The 22,112-nt window shown below is 43.0% G+C and overlaps 1 protein-coding gene across 2 annotated transcripts in view; it reads left to right on the top strand.

The window, feature by feature from the left end:
- Window positions 1–2,015, top strand: part of ano2b (anoctamin 2b) — a 114,214-nt gene extending 112,199 nt beyond the window's left edge. For both annotated transcript variants that reach the window (XM_048268632.1, XM_048268633.1), the window contains 2 exons: window positions 360–465; window positions 1,568–2,015. In XM_048268632.1, the coding sequence (XP_048124589.1) occupies window positions 360–465; window positions 1,568–1,966 (505 nt within the window). In that variant the 3' untranslated portion in view covers window positions 1,967–2,015. The remainder of the gene's footprint in view (window positions 1–359; window positions 466–1,567) is intronic.
- The last annotated feature ends 20,097 nt before the right edge of the window (window positions 2,016–22,112 follow it).

Genomic DNA, 22,112 nt, shown 5'->3' on the forward strand with positions numbered 1-22,112 from the left:
CCAACCATCTGGTGGTCTCCGTAGGCAGACGATTCTATTAGCGGACCTCCTGACAACAGTCGGGCATTGTCTGCTGTGGCTGTTGTCCATTGTGAAGGGTCCCTTTAGAGATAAAGTGAAGCATGTGCCTCTCATGTTTTCACACCTATTTTTGTTGCAAGTCAACACCAAGATGTGTTAATGTCTTCTGAGATGCCCCAGAGTGTCCTTGTAAATGATTTAAACCTGTGTGTGTCTCTCTGTGTGTGTGGGTGTGTGTATGTGTGTGTGTGTCTCTGTGTGTGTGTGTGTGTGTGTGTGTGTGTGTGTGTGTGTGTGTGCATTTTTGTGTGTATTCTCCTCTCCTTTTGTCCTCTAAGGTATAAGGACTACAGGGAGCCGCCATGGTCTACTGATGCCTACCAGTTCTCCAAACAGTACTGGTCCATCCTTGCTGCCCGGCTAGCCTTCGTCATCCTGTTCCAGGTACAGACCGAGATCTCTTTATGAGTGTCTGTCTTTCACCTTCCGAATATATATTTCAGTCATCAGTTTATTTCACACTGATAAACACAGACTTTCCTCATTTATTTCACTTAAGGGGAGGGAGGGATTGTACTGTACATGTAAGCTCTGAGGCCCAGGCTACATCAGGTCCCCATCGGGAAGCGCTATGTATGCAGAGCGTAAAGGGCCTGTCACATTACACGCGGCATGCGCTATGAAATGCTTTATAGTAATAAAACTGGTCTGCTGCTGCGCTCAGCAAAGCGCAACATTTTGCCGCTTTGCCGCTCTTGTACGTGCCGCGGTCAATCAGGTTGAACTTTGACCGGGGCGCGCTGTAAATCGTTGGTATTTTGCGCTGAGCCCAGCGGCAAGCACAACAAAAAACTTTGGGACGTTACATCAACCAAGAGCAACCTAGCGGCAATAGCCCCTTAAGGCAGGGATCACATTCGCCAGCGGCAAGCATAAGGCAACGCTCAGACCATAATAAGTTCTATCTCGCTCCTATGGTAACACAAATGGTTTGCCATAACTGACAATTGAATACTCTTGCATTGCTCTTTCAAAGTTGAACCAAGTTCAAAGCTCAGCTTGTTCAATGCTAGCGTTACGCCAGCGCTGCCACTGTTCCGCTGCCGAACTATAGAGAACAATAGGAAACCTGCCACTTGCCGCTGGTCAGTGTGATTTTTTTTAGACATATAAAAAGTTCTTGGGCTCTGTCTCAGAATTCAAGCGTAGCTTTTAGGATTTGCATATAGATAATTGTATGCAATGGCTTTGAAATGTTATCCTTCAAGCCTGTAATGTAAATACTCTTATGTGTGTTTGTGTGTGTGCAATGTCTGTCAGCCCTCTTTGCTCTCGTGTGTTTGTGTGTGTGTGTGTGTGTGTGTGTGTGTGTTTGTGTGTGTGTGTGTGTGTGTGTGTGTCAGTGTGTCAGTGCTGAGACGGGTGTAAAGCTCTACCAGGTTAACACAGCCTGAATGCCTGATGTATTTTAATGCAAGTCATTAATGCAAGCAGATGTGTTGGCAAACTATTCTGACAGTGTGTTTATATTGCGTGCGTGCTGTAGAACCTGGTGATGTTCCTGGGCTTGCTGGTTGCCTGGGTGATCCCGGACGTGCCCAAGGACATCAGCGAGCAGCTGAAGAAGGAGAAGACCCTGCTGGTGGACGTGTTCATGCGCGAGGAGAAGGAGAAGCTCCAGCTCATCCAGAGCCTCTTCTCCATGGACCCCTCCGCCCAGGCACACGCACACATGGCCAAGACCCAGCTGCCCCACCTGCCCGCGGCCCTGCAGCATCCATCCCTCGCTGGGCTGGGGGTCCCGTCGTTAGCCGCCGGCGCTGGCACCACCACCACCACCACGGCGCTCCCCATGCCCAGGGGACGGGCCGCCAGCTTCAGCCAGTTCACCCGGCAGGCGTCCACGTCGCCGCAGAACGAGGCGGCCAAGCACACGGCCGTGTGAGGATGCGGAGAGGAAGGGGCGAGGGTGCGGGATGGGGGTGTTGGGGTCCTCCAGCTTTTACGAGATAAGAGTGGGGGGGTTTTGTTTGGGTGGAGGGGCGGGGGGGGGTTAATTTGAAGGGGGAGTTCTGTGTGTGTCTTTGGTGGTGGTTGGGGGAGGAGGGGGAGGGGGTAGGTGGGGGTTTCAATTGGACTCTCAGACATGCAGTAGGTGGCGCACTACAGCTTGGAAGGAGGGGTGGGGGGGGTGGTGGGGGATTTGTCCCCCTGATTTTTGTTCAGCACCCGTGGTCACGATGTGCATAGGGGGCTGACGTTGTTCGTCTCTATTTCTCTCTGTGTCTCTCATCTGAATGTGATGTTGCATTGTTCTCTTTTATAAAAGTGTGGCGCGCGAGGGCTATTGTCGCCCCCCTCTCTGGATGCTTATAAGACCTTCTAGTATCCCCTTGAGACAGAGGGGCACACACCTCTCTTGTTCCTGGTTGGCGCTCAAGAAATAAATAATAATAATAAACATGGCTTCAGTAGGGACTGTTTTCGCAGAGACAATCATCTCATTGCAAAGTGTTTTGGATCGAAAAACTGCACTCAAGAGTCTCGGAGGGAGGAGGGTTGGACAGTCATCCTTCATCCAAGGTTCATTTTTCACTTTTTTTTCCGGATCTTTCCTTGAACTGCCACGAAAGGGAAAGCGGCGAGTTTCAGGCGTTGTGGATTTGCCATTAGAAGAAACACACACACATGCAAGCAACCACAAGCACATCTGGTTAATAGGTATGCAGCCACATGCAGAACTAAACGCAGACAGATAAACACACACACACACACACACACACACACACACACACACACACACAAACACAAACACATGCATACAAACTGCTTTTGCACATTTCTCTGTAAAGTTCTTAAGAGCAGCAGATGTACGACCTATCATTTTCTCAGGAATCAGCATCTCTTTGTGCTTGTTTATGTTCGGGGCTAGTACGGTGTCCATTTGGTTCAAACACAGCAGTTTTATGTATTAAACCCATCAAGAAGTAAATAAGGGAGGGAGAAGATAAGCAATGTTTACTTTGGAATAGAAATACCATTGTACAAACAGTAATAATATATAAAAGCTAAAGTGTGGCAACCCCTGTCACAAGGCTGATCAGCTGTGTGTCTTTGTTTTTTTTGTTTTTGTCCTTAGTCTATGTTGTCTACTATACTGTCACACACAAGCATCTAGCTCTCTTTCCCTTGCTCTCTCTCTCTCTCATCTCTCTCTCTTATTCTCTCATCACTCTCTCTTGCTCTCTCTCCCTTTCGGATCCTCTATCTCTCTCTCTCTCTCTCTCTCTCTATATATATATATATATATATTTCCCTCCCTGGTTTTCTCTCTTAATTGGCACATATGCACTAAACATGTGACATGGGAAGCAACCAAGTAACCTTACCTTACCCCAGCTGTCACTCTTTCTGTGACATTGAATTTGCTCAGATCTTAGTATCAGTGTGGTGTCTACAGGTTTATTGGTGATGAAATTGCGCCTTGTTTTTCTGAATTATTGAGGTAATAAACTTGTTCATTTTGAAAAACAAATATCTCTGCTTTCTGAATGAACATGTTTATTATCTAATTATTTCAGAAAAACAGTCGAGTTTTTCTGATTTAACAAGATAATGGCATGATAATGCCCTGAATTAACCTGTTTATTGTTTAATATTAAGTGAATGCAGTACACTTCACTATCACCTCAGACAGACACAATTAGAAAGGCTTAAATGGTTCAAAAGGTGTAAAAAGCCACTGACAACGTCCAGGGACATTATTTGTTTTACTTATTTATTTATTTGTTTATAAATGTATTTATTATTATTATTATTAATATTATTATTATGATTTATGCAGATGAACCAGGGGATGACTTAATTGTTGTCTCTCCCTATATGTTATAAAACAAGCCCATTTGGCTCCTTTAGTTACCCTGCTTCACCAGGCTGTGGGATTCAGCACCTCCTGTCACTGGACAGCTCCTACATAGTCTACTTTAGGGGTACAGGCTCTCTGTGAGTTTAAAGGTGCAGTCAGGGATTGCGCAGGAAGTGGCGTTTGTTTGTGTTTATGTTTATATTTACATTTATTAACAGACACTTTTAACAACAGTATATTTTAACCAAGGACTAAACAAATCACGCCAGAGAGGAAGCTCACCTGTCACCTCTACCTTCAGTATTCCCAGAGAAATTCCACGCAGGGTTTCATTTTTCTTTGGGGGACAGGCTGCCCCCACTTTGTTTCCAGTTTTCGGAGCCTAGGCTGCCTACAGAGACCAGTTTATTTTTACACAGTAATCACGGAATCCCTGACTACAGCTTTAACAGGGAGGCTACACCAGGCCCCTAACTGAAGTGTTCTGTTTCCACTGCTTCCACTATGATCAATGGAACTGGCTACACCAGATGCGATAGTGGCACGTACATAATAAAATAAAATAGTCCAGTCTTCTAAAACTATTCCTACGCGTCACTTCAGTTACATGTACGTGCCTGGTGTACAGTGGGCAGTGCTTCGACTTGGCCAGCTTCACTCGCGGTCCGCGCATGGGATCACGCGGTATCACGCGACTTTAATTTGTATTTTTCCAGTGAGACGCTGCAACAACCCAAACAACCGGTAGATGGCTCAAGTGAGCAGGGTGTCTCGTAAAAAGAAATGGAGCCTGGAAAAACCCTACACAGACTTCACTACAGACTTTAGCATTAATGTAATAGCCAGAAATATGCCTGCCCTGCCCTAATAAAGAAATATTTGGTTAACTGCGAAAGTGAATCCCGTTTGCAGTCAGAGAGACGAGGACAAATTAAACATTCTGGTTTTCTCCGAAAGTGCAAGGATGATAGACAGACATCATTTGGACAAAATATAGAGTATTAACCTCAGTTGCTCAGCCAAATGCCTTCCTGTTACGTCCTGTTATCACGGAGTTACGGCGATATAATTTTTTTTTGATGGTCACAAGTTTACTTCATTAGCGGTTTATTTTTTTTGATTATTAAAGAGTGTTTTTCATTTAAAGGTTTGACTTCGTGCTTATTCAGTAGAGCATTTAGTGCTCTCCCCAATCCCAGACGTTCACATTGCATGTTTGTTTGTAATGGATGCAACCGAGAGATAGGCTATGCGTTTGACAATGAGTTGTTAACAGAACCAAGACATATAGCACCGGAGGAATTTTGAGTGCTTCAGTTGGAAGTTGCATGACCCTCTCTTGCCTGCTAGAAATTGTTCAATGACCCTCCGACAGAATTGTTAAAAAAGACATGACCCTCCCCTGTCAATTGTCTTCCGCCGCACAGCACAGCCACACACTTTGTGATAACATTCTTAAATCAATCTTTCCCGTGAGCTTGCATGCTACCAGTCCTTCCTTTTCAAATGTGTTGCGCCTGTTTGCACAATTTCACAAATAATCATATGTGATTAATAGTAGGCCTATGACCAATAATCCCTGTGCACGGGGACCGAAACAATGCATGCCAACTTTTTCCGTGTTTATCACGTATTTTAACTTTCCCCGCTGTCTTGCCGTTTTAATGTTTTCCCATAGAATATCCCATATTTTAATACTCTCATAACAGCCCTGCCATCGGGCCTGTCTCTGTGTTGCCCTGTTGCTACCCCTTGCCCTTCCAACGAAACAGATGTCTTCAAATCATCGTTTTCCTTGCTTGAAGGCGAACTTGTGTGATGTTAACCTATTTAAGTTTAACGGCGCGATTGTCGTGAGAGCACGATTCATTGGCGCTTGCATGTTCGGCCTTATGTCTACGTGCGCACCTGATGCTACTCAGCTGCAAGAGAAATAATTTCCCCTCTTTGTATGTTCACTGCAAGTTGGCCTACCATAACTTACCAACTCTGCACTGTAGACTGACTATTTATATTTATATTCTGTGAAATAAGCAAATGTATTTGTTCAACTTTATGAAGCAGAATTACGCATAGGGTACTTGGAACATAATACATTTGACAAAGGACAGATGAATGTTGCTAGTGACAAAATATTAACTTTCAGTGTTTTACGATGTCTTTGTCATGGGGAAGTGTTTTTCCCCATGCATTTATTCTAGGTTACTGTCAGTGACTGCCGTGAGAGAAGCGGGGTCTGTGTTGTGTTGTGTTGCATTGCGTTAATTTATTTTCATTGGGCATACCGTGCCGTGCCGTCCACAGCTCTTCAGTTCTGACAAAGCCAAAATTACTCCTTTTGAAACAATGAGTGCAGGAAGCGCGTTTGTATGGTTATATTGCTTTGGGGGGGGGTCCCAAGCAGCTTTCAGCCATAAGGCTACTTTGAGAACATTTCAATTCACCCGACACTAATATTCAAAATGTTGAAAACTATTTCGGCATAGCCTATAAAGCAGTTTAATTAAATGGAATGTTAGTTGTAAACAAACGAGCTACTTGGTGAGGCTTGGCCTCACAGATGCGCTCGTGCCTTAGATGGCAGGAAAAATCTTCACGATAGGCCTATTAACTAACCACCCGATTCACGTTGGCTGGGGGGAAGGGGGGCCATCAGACAATTGTGCCCAGTTAATCCGGCCCTTCCCCCAAAAAATCACACCTTCCCACCTCTGACAGCTTAAAAGAAGTCAAGAGGACTCCTTACTCACAGACCTATTCACAAACCTGCGGTTTTGAAATCCTATGCAGCTACAGGAGCTTCCAATCGCGAGGAAGCAATTTTGCATTGTAGGCATAACTAACATGCAATAACGCCGCCAACAACAACCAAAACTAGGCTAATCATTGTCAACATGTAAATTAAATGTAACATTATTGTGAATCAAATTAAAATGTTCTCTTTTGGAAACGTAGGCATAGTAACAGAATAATTTAATAATGTTACAAGATACTACATCAATCCGTATGTTTCATTGGGCTACTAGGCTATTTGTTTTGCCTTGATTCATTTAGGCTAGGCCTTTTTATTCAGGGGCCATATTCACAAAGAATTTTAAGGCTAAAAGTAGCTCCTAACTGGCGAATTTAGGAGCAACTCCTAAAAATAATGGGCGTGTCACTCCTAATTTTTTCACAAAAAGTAATTCACGAAGCATTTTAGACCTAAAAGTAGCACCTAAGTCTGGGAGTAGCCTACTCCTAGTAGTAAGATAAAAGCCTTTGTGAATAGCCTACGGCCCCAGTTATTCATCATCTTCCGTCCTTGTGTAGCGCACGCATTCTGAGACCTGTCACTCATCATCGTAAGGGAGGTGTTTGGAATCATGCCCGCGTTACAATCATCAGCCAATCAGCCAATCAAGGTGGTCACGCTTGCCCATTTACCCAAATTAATGGTCGAATATTACTGATGATCATTGTTATTTAAGAACATGCAGTGTGCATAGGGTACCAAAAACATCTTGCTCGTAAAAAAGCATCATAACGCACATTCTGGCGGGTCTGTTATTTACTGTAGGCTGCGCAAACCACATGCCTTTATTTTGGGCAAGCCTGCATTCATTCATTCATTCAACCTTTATTTATTCCTCGAGGGTCATTGAGGGAAGCCCTCATTTTCAATGAAGCCGAAATTACAGAAGCTTAAGCAAAGCGCTCCACAAACAAGACAACATTCGAGGCCTTCTGTTGAAGAATTTTTATATAAAGCCTGCGCTGACAGTAATCCTCCTGCCCCTGATAGGCCTACCACAGCTGTGGATAGTGTGGAATGTTCAAGTAATAACACAATCCAATGTGTGTCTCAATTGTCCCCCGCTGACCACCTCACACATTTCTCTAGATTTTGCAACGAACTTACATGACACAATGCCATAAAATATGCCAGTTTTAGGACACAGAATAATGTTTGTAATGATACCAGGTAGGCCAGGTATTGTCGAAGGTGCATGGTGAAGGAAATTCTTACTTTGGAAAACAAACATTTGCCGATATCATCGCCGATCATCAGAATATTGCAACAGATTCTGTGTTCTGGACTGCAGGTAACTTGTTAAGCCAGTGGTTATCAAACTTTTATTTCATTCCCCACTTTGATCAAGGGGCATGACTGATGATAGTGGAGATAACGGTTATCCCGAGGCTTTTTGCAAGTCAGCATCTTCGGGACGGTAGTCTATTAAAAATATAAGTTTTCGATGTCCCAAACGGAGAGCCATACTTTATTGTTTTTAACGATCTCTATGCTACTCACAAAAAATGTAGGCATGGGGACATGATGAAGTAGGTTATCCAACTGTCGTGGTGTTAAATTATTGTGATTACGAGCCAGTGGTTTTCAAACATTATGCGTGACCGGACATCTAACTAAATGCAACAGGCTCATATCGTCCTCAAAGATTTGCAAAATGATCGACCAGTGTTTTGTCAAATTGCAAATAGCTATTCGTTTTAACTATTTTTTTATGATGGTAGCCTATACAAAAAGCACTTCATACTATCTTAATCTTGGAATATGGGGAGGGAAGTGGCGCCGTCTGCAGTCAGCCAAATATGAATGTAATTTGCGGCATAAAGCAGATGTAATTGTTTATCGTACAGAAAAATAAAAATGACATGTCAAGCAGTCAATTGACTACATTGCAGTCAAGAAGTAGGGCAAATTAATTTACGAAACCAAAACGTGGGTCATAGTTGTCTAAGCCTCTATTATGCGTAGCCTGTTAAAAACGCCGCCAGATAGTATTAAATCGGCAACAACATTGTTTTCTGCAGAAGCCTACCCAAGGCTACAGATTAATTCTGAACAGTTATTTCTCTACTGGCTCAATTATCACACCACTGTTTTGATTTTATGAGGCGCTAACCCCAACACTGACAATAATGTAGACAGCAAATTTCGATTCGATTTTCGTGTAGTCAAGCCTTAAGAAATACCCAAGTAGCCTAAATCGAGGTAATGTTTAATTATGCATGATTTATTTTGTTATTGAATTCGTAGGCTGGGATTACTCTCGGCAACGATTATGTAAGGGACGGCAGGCAGAGCGATGTACAGTGGCAGAGCGACGCACAGTGGCTGAAAGTGGTACTAAAGCTTCACGCAGCTTCACGCCGCGTAATGCGCGAATGAAGTGGTCATTTGAAAGCGATGCCCACTGTAGCTTCCCTGTAACATGCTTGGAGCAGCAACATCAGCTTGTTTCAGCCCGTATTTGTCCAGTAGTTTTACTACCCATGTGCTATGGATGTAGACCACTATTTTTTCCAAAGGTTCCCCGTAGTGATTTATAGTACAGGTAAGAATGAATGACAATGAATGGAGCTGTGATGCAAGGAGCAGCACCTTTCCACATTTGGGCCTTTCCCCCCACGGGGACCAGGGTTCGAGTGCGACCTGCGGTCATTTCCAGATCCCACCCCATCGCTCTCTCCCACTCACTTCCTGTCTCTCTCCACTGTCCTATCAACATAAAGGCAAAAGCCAAAAAATATACTTAAAAAAGTTAATAAATGGCAATAGATCTTGGCCATCTATAGCCAAACAACACAGCACTCGTGAGTGAAAGATCTATGCATGTTATAGCAAGTATAACATAGTGTTTTAGCATGGCATACAGTAGCATAGTGTTTTAGTAGGTCACGCTCAGCTGCACTCACCAAGAACTGGCTTTATCCCCCTTTTCTGTTTCATGTCTACTTTAATCTTTTTACAAGGCCTCTGACCATTAGGGGATCAGAACCATGGGTGTGTCTGTGCGTGTTTGCATTTGTGTTTGTGTGTGCGTGCGTGCACAGATGTGCGTATCCTGCATGCGTGTGTGTGTGTGTGCACTGCAATAATTGCCCTCCAGATATGACATATTACAAATCTGAGCATACTGTACTTGTACTTAAAACAAGCAAATTTGGTTGCCATTGCCATTAGGCAAATTTGTCTTGATAACACATACAAAACAAATGTATCATCTTATCTAAAAAAGCATTATGCACAGTGAATGACAGCAGTGTTCAGGGTGCTCAAAGTCCATGAGTAAGTTAATATCTGAAGTGCAGTGTGTCAGGGCAGTCTATGGTCAGATCAGAGCTGAGGTGATGAATTTAGGAAAGAAAGTTGATCTGTGAAAGGTTGTTTGGTTACACTTTACTTGACAGTATCGACATACAGTAAGAGTGACATGACACTGTCATGAATGTGTCATAAACAAGTCATAAACGTTTATGACATAACGCTTCTGTTATTAAGTGACATTCCGTTTTTGTCCTAACAAGTTAGGTTGAGGATTAGGGTTCGAGTTAGGGTTAGGATTAGGGTTAGAGGTTAGGATTGGGATTAGGGTTATGGCTAGGGTTCATGTGTCATGACGGTATCATATGTCATGACAGTTTCATGTCACTCTTATGTCAATACTGTCAAGTAAAGTGTTACCAGTTGTTTATACCTTATAGTATACTTTGTCCTGCACCTGGCCTAAATATAAGTGGGATGTGCACGCAGCCACTCTGCCAGACTTCATTTCAGTTTTGCACATAAGATTCAGACACTGTAGCAAACAATACCAGAGCATAATACACAACCCTCAAACATAATATATCTCAGTCAAATTCCAACATGCAGTGGGTTTGGCAGACGAACTTAACTTGGAGCGGTGATATATTGACACATTCCTCATTATTGTCCACAATCTGGCCATAAAAGGCCTTCACGGTCGAAGCTGTACTTCTCAACTAGAAAACTGCTCAAAAGAGAGAAGTTTTATCACCCTAACTGTCCTACCATCTGTTTTTCTCTTATAGTGCTCAGATTTCTAGCAATAAGAAATAGTGTCGATAGGATCAATGATTTCTTTATTTTTATTTATGTATTTATTTTTGCTATACTTTGGCATGCTTCTTTTCATTGCAAATCTTTTTTTTTGTTTTTCTTACCACTCTATATGTAACTTTGTGCCAAGTCCTGAAAAGCATGTCTTTACTTGAGAGAGGATCATCCCAAAGCAAAGCATTTAAGAGCAGCCGAGGTTTGTCTTCATAATCTGAAACACTGAGCTTTCAAGCCTACAGTACACTGGAGTTTAAAACGAGAGCTCAATGAAATGACGTAAAAAGAGATTGCAAAACAAAAGAAACATGAAAAAGGTAAGCTGGTTAAAGGTATTACATCGCTTCAATGTATACTTTGTTTCCTGAACATTGTTCTTTCATTCTAGGGACAATGTGCTTGATTTTTTTTCCCTTTTTTTTTCTGCGTCATCCAAAGTTGTTGCTTTATGACGTATTGCGCCACAGTATTATCCTTTTTCCCCCTAGGACAGGATTTTGATCTTTTTGTGTTGTGGCTCATCTGTCACAAAACAGTTTGATTTTTATCTGCCCGCGAGCTGAAAGAGGATTAGATGAGGACCCGGAGCTGAGCCCTGAGAGACCCCTGGCCACAGCCACTCCATTTCTGCACTTCCACATACCGACCTACAAGCCCATACAAACCTACTGTAGCCTACCTTCTGTCTCTTTCTCTCTCTCTCTCTGTCTCACTCTCTCCCCCCATTCTGTTTCTCTCACCTTCCCCTTTTATATTTAGGTTCTAAAAACGCTTCAACAGAACAACTAGTGTGCAATCCCACTTGTTCCCTTCAACCCTTAAGCCGGTACCATCACACTACTATGACGGAAATGTTGGAAATTGAACATTCTAAAGAAATATCTGGGTTCATTGAATTGAACCAGAGCCATATAAAGGTAGAGTTGCGACAACTCCATTGACGCTAATGTTCCATTTTTTTCCAACAATGGCAGCTAATGGAAGCCTCAAATAGTTCCCGGAAGTTAACAATTAATAATAGCAGCAGTGCAGTTACAGCAGTATAGACTGTTTGTAGCCAACATTTCAGACTCAGATTTACATTCCTTTGCCTCATCCGAATAATAATAATAATAATAACAGTAATAGTAGTAAAGTAATAGTAGGCTATCAATAGCCTAATTATAATAATAAACAATTTATGTATTGACTATGACTTTTCTGCTGCTCAGTCTTTATCAGTTCCTCATCAAATAAATTAAAAGAGGTTAAAAGCCCAATAAATGTGCCACACATAATAGCCGAATATAAGATAACCCTTATCCCATTTCAATTAGGCAGCACTACACCACCACGAACAAGCTGTCATTAAGTTTTTGCGTTTAGTAGGCCTACAACTTTTATGACGTGACGTTTCTTGGGCATTTAGCTTCACCATCACGTCAAGTTGTAACATATTCGCAATGCTCATCTAGGCTATGGATTTAAGTGGCTTAAAGGCAGCAAAAGTGGGATATAGTGCAACTGCTTCCCCAAAAGCTGTTGCAGTGAAGCTGAGTTTGTTGTTAACATTGTTGGTAACTGTCAGGGAATTTAACCCCAACATATAGATATATATATAGATATAGATCTATCTGGGTGCACACTTAACTTGTACTCTCTGTTCTTAGAACTCAGAACTCCGCACAACAATATTTCTGCTTACACAAATGGTAACTAATGTTTCGATGTGAGTCACATCTTCAAGATACACATTATTAGTTCATAACACATTCATAACTGCTATCATAAACTGCACATAAAGCATTCATGCTGCTTTGCGATTGTTGGACTTTGTCGTCATTCTGTCTTCCACATTCATGAAAGGTTTGGTATAAATGTTGAGTCATGTCTCATGAAACAGTCATGAATGCTTTATGTGCAGTTTATGACAGCTGCTATGAATGTGTTATGAACTCACACGTCAAGTAAAGTGTTACCAAGCTTTTTTTTTTTCATATGAAAGTATGAAAAGCTTTCAGGAAATCCTACAACAATTGATTTAAATGACTTTTGCTGGATGAGACAGGACTAGACCTGGTGGATTGTGTATAATAGTATTCCGAGGCGCACTGAGGTGTTCTGAGAAGGACCATGAAACCCATCAGACTCCAGATAGCAGTTCTCCCAAAAAGTGAATGACATTTGAAGATTTAATTCACAAAAAATTTCACAAAGTGCGGGAGGCTTACACTTAAATGAAAGTCTTTGGCATAGGCCCTGACATCGGTCCAGATCTTGGAGCATCTTGACCCTCCAGATCACCTGGCAGAGACCAAACTTGTGAGGGGGGGGAGGAAGGAGGGATCATCGAGATGACCTGAAGCAGCAGATATGTAAGATGAGGCATTATAAAGTGAAAGGTGATTGGTCAGGACTAATGAATGAATGAATGACTGACGTAGCATTAGAGTCTGATTGATCAGGAGTAATGAATGAACAAGTGACGTAGCATTAGATTCTAATTGGTAGAACATGCAGTAAAGTGTCCATTTCTTGGGATCTGCTCATGTCCTGGCTCATGTCTGGCAGACCGGTGTCAGTCCGAGGCCCAGATTTGTCCCCAAATTGTCTTCTGTTCTGCTCCGTAAAAGGAATTCCCTCCAAACATTGAGACACTTTGGCAAAGACTGTCTGGGTGGATCTTTTTCATTCTGCCTAAAGCCACCCTGCCCAACCTGCTACATACCCTTTGTGTGTGTGTGTGTACAGTATGTGTGATATGTGTGTTCTTCTCAGGGTACCTGGCTACATCTCCCCTGACATGGAGACGACATGTAACCTAAGCCCGCTGTCATCGCCCGAGCCTCTCCTACCCAAAGCAAAGCAAATAGCATGCTCAGCCTGCAATTAGGATTCTAAACCTTTCTCACAGGAGTTAACAAACGGCGCCCTAAATAAACAATTAGCAACACCACAGCCTGTAATCACAGCCTGTGAGCTTCAGTACCCAGTGACAGACACCAACGCCTACCCCCACCCCCCACACACACACACAAAGCCAGAATCTCAGGCTGGGTGACAGTAGGTATGATATGTTTTGATGGATGTTGGAGTTTGTGTATGTGCATGCATGTACAGTACGTGTTAGAAATGAATGAATAGTGAGAGAGAGCAATTCAGAGAGAGATAGAGTGTGTGTGTGTGTGTAGAGAGAGAGAGAGAGAGAGAGAGAGAGAAAGAGTGTGTGTCTGTATAGAGAGAGAGAGAGAAAGAGTGTGTGTGTACAGAGAGAGAGAGTTCAGGAGGAGATCAGTGACACTAGCCTGGCTTTGGTCGTCCCTGTGGGCATTCCTTCAGCAGGTTAGGTGCTGCTACCCAGCAGTGCATTTAACTTTCCAGGAATAGGATGCTGACATCAGGCAGGGACTCCGCATTGAGTCATCCTCCACATCACACACAATTTGTGTATGTGTGTGTGGAACATTAAGTCATCCTCTTCATCACACAGAATAGAGCAGGGTAGACAGTGTTACACACCAGATGCCTTCAGCTCCTCTGGTGTGTGTGTGTGTGTGTGTATCTGTGTCTATGTGTGTTTGTGTCTGTATATGTGTGTGTGTGGAACATTAACATCATCTCCACCATGATAAAAGAGTGCAATGTTGACAGACCGATAAGCCAAATATCCCAATCCGTCTACTGTGTGTGTGTGTGTGTGTATGTTAAACGTTAAATGATCTTCACAAATAAAACATCACAGTGTTTACAGGATGACACAGTCCTCACGTGTGTGTGCGTGTGTGCATGCGTGCGTCTATCCTAAATATACTAGAAGGTCCTCAAGTCTTTTAGTATTTTACTTGTGTATTTTTGATGTAAATGTCTCTCTCTCTCTCTCTCTCTCCCTCTCTTTCTCACTCTCTCTCTCTCTCTCTCTCTCCCTGACCTGGACCCATCCACAGCATGTTTTTATACACATCTGACATCTGTAGATTTCACCTCTCATAGAGCCCCTACGACAGCATTAAAAGTTCACCGCGGAGGCGCGTGGATCTCTGTGTGTTGTTGTGCTTTAATCTCCCGCCCGCCGACGGTTATTTCTGTTCCATCTGTGGCCTCTCAGAGCTCCATCCCCATAAGATGTTTGTTGACCCTGGAAAGACGAGCTCCGCCACGTACAACGGTCTGTCTGCCGACCCGCAGAGAACCGGAGGGGGTAGAACAACAGCCAGATTGGCTACCTTGCACAGCACTGTCCACTGCTCTAACACTCACAAGCACATGACACAGTTTCAAGTGCAAGCTATGCAGTATGTGTATAGGGGTGGGGGGAGGGTGCATGTTTACATGAGCATGGCCTGTGGCAAATTCCTCCAGAAACCTCAAGTGATCAATGTTAAGTCTCTTCTTTTCTTTTAAGCCCTCTCTCTGTCTCTCTCTTTTTTCTCTCTCTCTCTCTTTCTCTCTCTCTCTTTCTCTGTGTGTGTGTCTCTCTCTATCTCTGTCTGTCTCTCTCTCTTTCTCTCTCTTTCTTTCTCTCTATTTCTCTCTCTGTCTGTCTCTTTCTGTCTCTTTCTCCCTCTTTCTTTCTCTCTCTGTCTGTCTCTCTCTCTCTCTCTTTCTCTCTCTCTCTCTGTCTGTCTCTCTCTTTTCTTCTCTCCCTGATCTTCCTCACCTCCATCCTATAGCATAGAGGCATGGGGAAAGATTTATCACTAAGACTTACAACATCTAAACCACAAACTGTGAACTGGGTCCAAGACATGACATTTAGCGCTTTCCTTATCTTCCATGATTGAGCGTCCTGCAGATGGAATGGGAGTTGAGGCTCTCTGTTGAAGCCTTGCGTGGCTTCTGGACACGGAGAGTAACTTCACTGGACGTCTCTTCAAGCCACTCAAGTCCTTATGAGCAGAACAGGTTGTACACCAGTTCTGGCATGTCGCTTATCGGAATGGTCAAGGGTCTTATCAGATCAAGCCGTGACCAAAGGCACCCTTTTCAAGATGGTAATTGAGACAATGAAGGGCCTACAGCATACACGATTAGAGTGCCTTTGGAATGCCTGTCAACAAAAGAATTCAGTGACATTGAAGAATTTACTCAAATTCCATAGAGCCTGATATTGTTAAAAAATGTTGGAAGATACAACTTAGCCATGCATTCCGCATATGCTGTCTTATTACACGGCTCTTCACAAGGCAAGTAGAACGCTCTATTGGCTTGAATGGGATTTCCCAAAGTTCTACGGTAAAATATGTAAGGGATAATGCCTGACGAGGTGTCCATTATCAGAAATAAATGGACAGCGCGGAGGCGTGAACCGCCTGATGCGAAGTCCATTTATTTCTGATAATGGACGCATCGAAGGGCATTATCCCGTTTATACCATGGTCACTTATGAAATAAATAAATATGAAATCAATTATTAATACTAAATGAGTTTTGGAGTTAAAATCGTTAGTTTTTTCAGCCGTTTATTGCAACCCTGTGGAATGTTGACAAGTTGATTGTTGATAATGCTGCCTTGGTTACCTTGGCTAGCTTTTGAGCCAGCGCAGTGATTTAGAACTGCAGGCAATTTGAACGGAACGTATATAACTTTTTAAACGACACCATTTTCAACCTAGACCATGGTATAATTTCATGTAATTACCGCTGCAAACATATAATTACCGCTGTCAATGGCAACGGGTTTTGTGCTTCTGATACGTCTTGCATATCACTACGCAAGGATTGGAACTTCATTCAAAAGTGAAAGCAGACGGTTGATCAGCTGTGTTCTAAAGAATGTTTGATTCAAGTTCAGCGTGTGTTGTGCGAACTATTTGTTTCTCAGCAAATACCACGATGAACGTAACAAATAGGCTAGGCTATACAGGCTAGGCTAAAGTCATATCGTGGAGAGTTTATTATTTCGTTTTGGCAAGTAGCCGTGTAATAAGCGGGATAATGTATGCCGTCATATGTCATGTTAAGATGACACACTGGAATTGCCTTTTGACAACACTTCTAAGCACCATTCTGATCAAAATAACAACTTGGTTAAAGGAACACAGCAACTTTTTTGGGGGAGGAAATGGGCTTATTTGCTATATGTCCCCCAGATTTCAATAAGAGGATCCATACAGCAGACTGCAGCATTAGACTAGCCCTCACCAGCCCTCAGGGAAGCAGAAGAGAGCAGACGCGCTGCAACACGACCCTTCAGCATTCATCATCATCTCTCACTTTTTAAAAACCGACCCACTGGAATAGGCACGGCACACACACACACACACACACACACACACACACACACACACACTCTCTCTCTCTCTCTCTCTCTCTCTCTCTCTGATCTTCCTGTCTCTCTTTTCATTCATGTCTCTTTTTTCTTTAGTAAACCTTTCTGGTCTCCTTCTTTGATTATTCTCTCCATTCGCTTGATCTGGGATGACAAAATGGTCACACACACACACACACACACACACAAAGAGAGAGAGAGAGATAGATAGATAGATAGATAGATAGATAGATAGATAGATACTCTCCCAAAACCACAAACACACACACACATACACACTGAGATACACTCCCAAAACCACATCACTGTGCCCATCCATTGAAAGCCAAGCCATGTCAGTTAGGTGTGACACAAAAAGGAGAAAACGAGAAAGATAAAGGACATCGTAAACAAAAGATTGGAGAAGGGTGGGGTGGGGTGGGGGTGCTTCAGAAGGTGGAATGGAGGTTCAGGTGTGTGTGTGTGTGTCTTTGGTGGGGTAAGCGGAGTATTGCCAAGCAGCTTTATTTACACCTGAAAAAAAGAGAAGAAAAAAGAACTTCACTGCAGAGGACCTAGAAGAACTGGAGGACCCACCTAAACACACACACACACACACACATGCACACACACACACACACGTGTGTGTAAGCGATCCACCTGGCTGAGCCTGGGGGCTGGTTTGTCCTCAGCGCCACTGATAATGATCTGAGTCGATTTGCTCCACCAAAGTGCCGACACCAGCACGGAGCCGACGAGCTCAGCAACACGTTTATTCTCACTCAGGGGCTCTTTAGAGGACTTAAACGCAGACGAGTGACAAGGAGAGAGAGAGAGGGAAGGGGGGGGTGACCCTTTAACCTGTGTGTTTTAGATATAGAAACTCATGAGGGGAAAGAGGTTTGAGAGTTTGAGTTCTCGTCTGCTCTGCCAAAGCACCAATACCAAGGCAAGGCAATTTTATTTATATAGCGCATTTCATGCACAGCGGCAATTCAATGTGCTTCACATAAAAAGTATTAATGAATAGACAATAAAAACATAAGAATAAAGAATAATGATAATAATCATTAAAAAAGTAAAAGATAATATATAAGCTCAAGAAATAAAATAAATAACGGAGACACATACAAAGCATAGTACAGTCAGTTAAAAAAAGGCATCTGAAAAAAGTTTTGTCTTAAGTCTAGATTTTAAACAGACAATAGTTAGGGCAGTTTTGATGCCCTCTGGAAGCTGATTCCAGAGTCGGACTACATAGTGGCTAAAAGCTGCATCACCCTGTTTGGTTCTGACAATAGGTTTTACTAATAGATTTTTTTGTTGTGATCTGAGGGATCTGGGTTGTGAATATTGGTGAAGCAAGTAAATATTTTGGCCCTATCCCGTTTAATGACTAAAAATAAGTAGCAGTGCTTTAAAATCAATCCTATAATGTACTGGGAGCCAGTGAAGAGATTTCAATACAGGGGTGATGTGGTCGGTTCTTCCTGAGTGGTCAGTGAGAACTCTGGCTTCTACCAGCACAGGCACCCGCATGCCCACTCAAGGGACTCTTTAAAGAGCTTAAAGGAAAACTCTGGCAGTTTTGCACATAGATCTCTGTTTCTTGAAGTCACCGAGTACTGTCTTTACGAGAAAAACAAATAAAACAACTGGTTGCAGCAGCCAACAGCTAGAGAAGCCAGGCACCTACAGTACAGTGCTACACTCTGGGTGTTTGATTTTAAATATGTTATCCTTTAAACACAGAAAAAGACTAACTAGAAGATGAAGACAAAGAGCAACAGATTGGAAAAGAGGGAATGGAAGTAACCCTTGGGCATGTTTTAGATTTAAGCAATAAGCCCTGAGAGGCCCTAGGTTACACTGATTCTACAACACATAAGGGGTGTTGTTAGGCACGAACGCCCCACGAACACCCCTTAGGTGTTGTAGAATCAGTGTAACCTACGGACTCGAGTGGCTTTTCTAAAACTGTCACTATAAATACCTGGCAAAATTTCATAAAGTGAAGGCACAGCAACCAGAATCATTCTTCCGCCAATAAATATATTTCCTCTATCTGAATGGTTGCCAAGCAACGTCGAGGCACAGCTACTTTAACTTTTGTATCAAGTTATGTTAGTGCAGTAATATAGAACGAAATGCGGTCAAGGTGTATGTTTATGCTGCATTTTACAACGACATCGAACGCGATTCAATCACAATCAAGAACCGGAACTATCAGTTTTAGAAATATACCCATGAGTGTAAAAAAGGTTTGTGATCTCATCTGCTCCAGCAACACCAGCACAAACCTAACAACCCTCATGTCCTCTCAAGGGACTCTTTAAAGCAACACAATGCAGTTCTTCTGCCTCAAAATAAAGGCTTCAAACTCCTTTTGATGCTACAATGACTTATAATATCATGGAGAATGAGGTGTCTGACATTGCCAGTGCCTGCCTGGAATGCTTGATATTGCACTACAACATTGTTGATCCCACCCATTTAATCGTTTTTGACAAACTGGGTAATGTCTTAGCGCTAAATAGCATTGAATATTGATGCCAAGGGCCATATATATTAATTCTTCCATGGTGTTGCTTAAAGGATTTTACTTTCTGTAAACACAGAAAAAGACAAACAAGAAGAAAAAGACAAAGAGGAACAACAAGAAGAAAAATAAGGAGGGGACATGACTCTTTTCCCCCCTGCATGTTTTACATTAGAGCTAAGACTCTCAGCCCGACCCAGGGTCAGACAGAATGTGCACGGGCTCGAGTATGGTCAGGCTGGATTTTTAGGGCCTGTTCTCATCTCTACATAGATACTGATGAGGGTAGAGAGGTTTGTGTGATCTCACTCCAACACCAGAACTTGTCTGACAATCGCAGGGCCCTCAAACCCACTCAAGAGACTCTTTAATGGGCTGAAACACACAAAGGGAGAGCAGAGGAGGAGGAAGGCAGAAAAGAGCCAGTAGAAAGTGGAAACACTATGAGGGGACATGGTAGCCCGGGTGCCAGCCGAACGTAGCCCCGCCCACAACATTTGAGGTCGGGAAGTTCGGTCTGGCATTGCTCCGTTGTAGAGCAACTATGCTTAAACCAGAGCGGTTCGGACCAGAAAATCTCCTGATCGGTTTTGTTCTGAGCTGAAAATGCAACTGTGTTTAACAGTGGACAGATGTAGGTTGCTAGTGACAAAATATCAGATTTCAGTATGACACGATGTCTTTGTAAAATTATGTTTAATTACAAAGTGTTTCATTCATCCTGGATCTCCCTAACAGAAACGCTGTTGCTAGAAGGTAGACAATAGATTTCGCCATAGCGTCTGTTGTTGAAGATATTGACAGTGCAATAGCTTTAAAAAACGACCAGAAAACAATGTTAAGACAATTGTGGAGAAGAAAGATGGTTTGGGTGTTCTTCCTACAGTTCTTCCCCTATCGGTTGAAACAAGCCACATAATCACATCCCAATGGAGCAGTATCAGACTCATATTCTGACTAGAATTCTGAGTATAACAACGTCAGGCTAGGGACATGGCCCATTTCCCTGTATGTTTTAGATCGAAACACATGAGGGTCAAGAGGTGTGTGATCTCATCCACTCTGCAGAAGCACCAGCCCCAGAGCAGGCCTGACTGCCTCAATACCCTCATACCCACTTAAGTGGCTCATTAAGACACTTAAACACAGCAGGAGAAGAACAACAGTAGGAACATAGGGATGTGAACCTTTACACTTTAGAGAGGTACAGAGACAGCAGGAACATGGGGATGTGAACCTTTATTCTGTAGAGAGGTATAGAGACAGCAGGAACATGGGGATGTGAACCTTTATTCTGTAGAGAGGTATAGAGACAGCAGGAACATGGGGATGTGAACCTTTACACTTTAGAGAGGTACAGAGACAGCAGGAACATGGGGATGTGAACCTTTATTCTGTAGAGAGGTACAGAGACAGCAGGAACATGGGGATGTGAACCTTTATTCTGTAGAGAGGTATAGAGACAGCAGGAACATGGGGATGTGAACCTTTATTCTGTAGAGAGGTATAGAGACAGCTGAGACATGCAATCTTTGAGAGGAGAAGAAAAAAGCACAAATGAATGTGTTTTATTCTAATTGTCTCATTGAAACCAGACCAAAAGTCCCAAAAGACTCAAAGTGCTCCATGCCAAAGAAATGTTCTGGGTGACATGATTCTCTGATATGATCGGATATTAAATAAATGTTTTAGTGCAGCTTTTTGACTTTCATTCAGGGGATATCAGTCACATCTGTCCCACGGTCTCTCCCCACTGTGTCCGTTTTGTCTAGCGGGAGTGAGAGTGTCTCACTAAGGAGCTGTTGGAGCCAGCTTGGCTTTGGGGCAGATCCAGATAGTGTGTGTGTGTGTGTGTGTGTGAGTGTGTGTGTGTGTTTGTGTGCATGTATGCCTTTGTGTCTGTGTGTGTGTGTGTGTGTGTGTGTGTGTGTGTGTGTTTGCATGCATGACAGTGCACGAGTGTGTGTGTATGCGTGCGTGTGTGTGTCTCAGTGCAGACACAGGGGTGGATTTGGGACAGATCTGTCCTGCAGTATCAGCTTCAGACTGACTTCCAGACAGAACGAGATATAACAGGACCTCCAGTTCAGCTGCAATCACTCACCCACTAAGGCTGCTTTGCTTTTCCCACTTTAATCTTGCGCTTATTATTGGCACTGGTAAGGGTAATTTCATTTTGGTGACTGTATATTCATGTTACCATGTCAACACAGCCAAACACATACACACACACACACACACACACACACACACACACACACACACACACACACACACACACACACACACACACACACACGCACACAGGCACACTGTGTGGGTGCGTGTGAGTGCGTGTGTGTGGGTGCGCGTGATTGCGTGCGTGTGTGTGTTTGTGTATAGAACAGGAATGTTGCCAAAATCCTCCCTTCCTACCAACCGGTGGATCAATCAAACATCATGTCAAACGCCTTATTGAGCAATCTACCAGTATGTTCATTGCTTTGTCACGCAACAACAAATTTGCAGTCTACCTATCCGGAGGTTTTGTTTTAGGTGCATCTTGTCTGTTTGTTTGTCTTTAAACATAATTTTCTACTAGCTTAGATTTTAGTTTTAC

Source organism: Alosa alosa, chromosome 17 (assembly GCF_017589495.1).
Source record: "Alosa alosa isolate M-15738 ecotype Scorff River chromosome 17, AALO_Geno_1.1, whole genome shotgun sequence".
In the NCBI taxonomy this organism is placed as follows: domain Eukaryota; kingdom Metazoa; phylum Chordata; class Actinopteri; order Clupeiformes; family Clupeidae; genus Alosa; species Alosa alosa.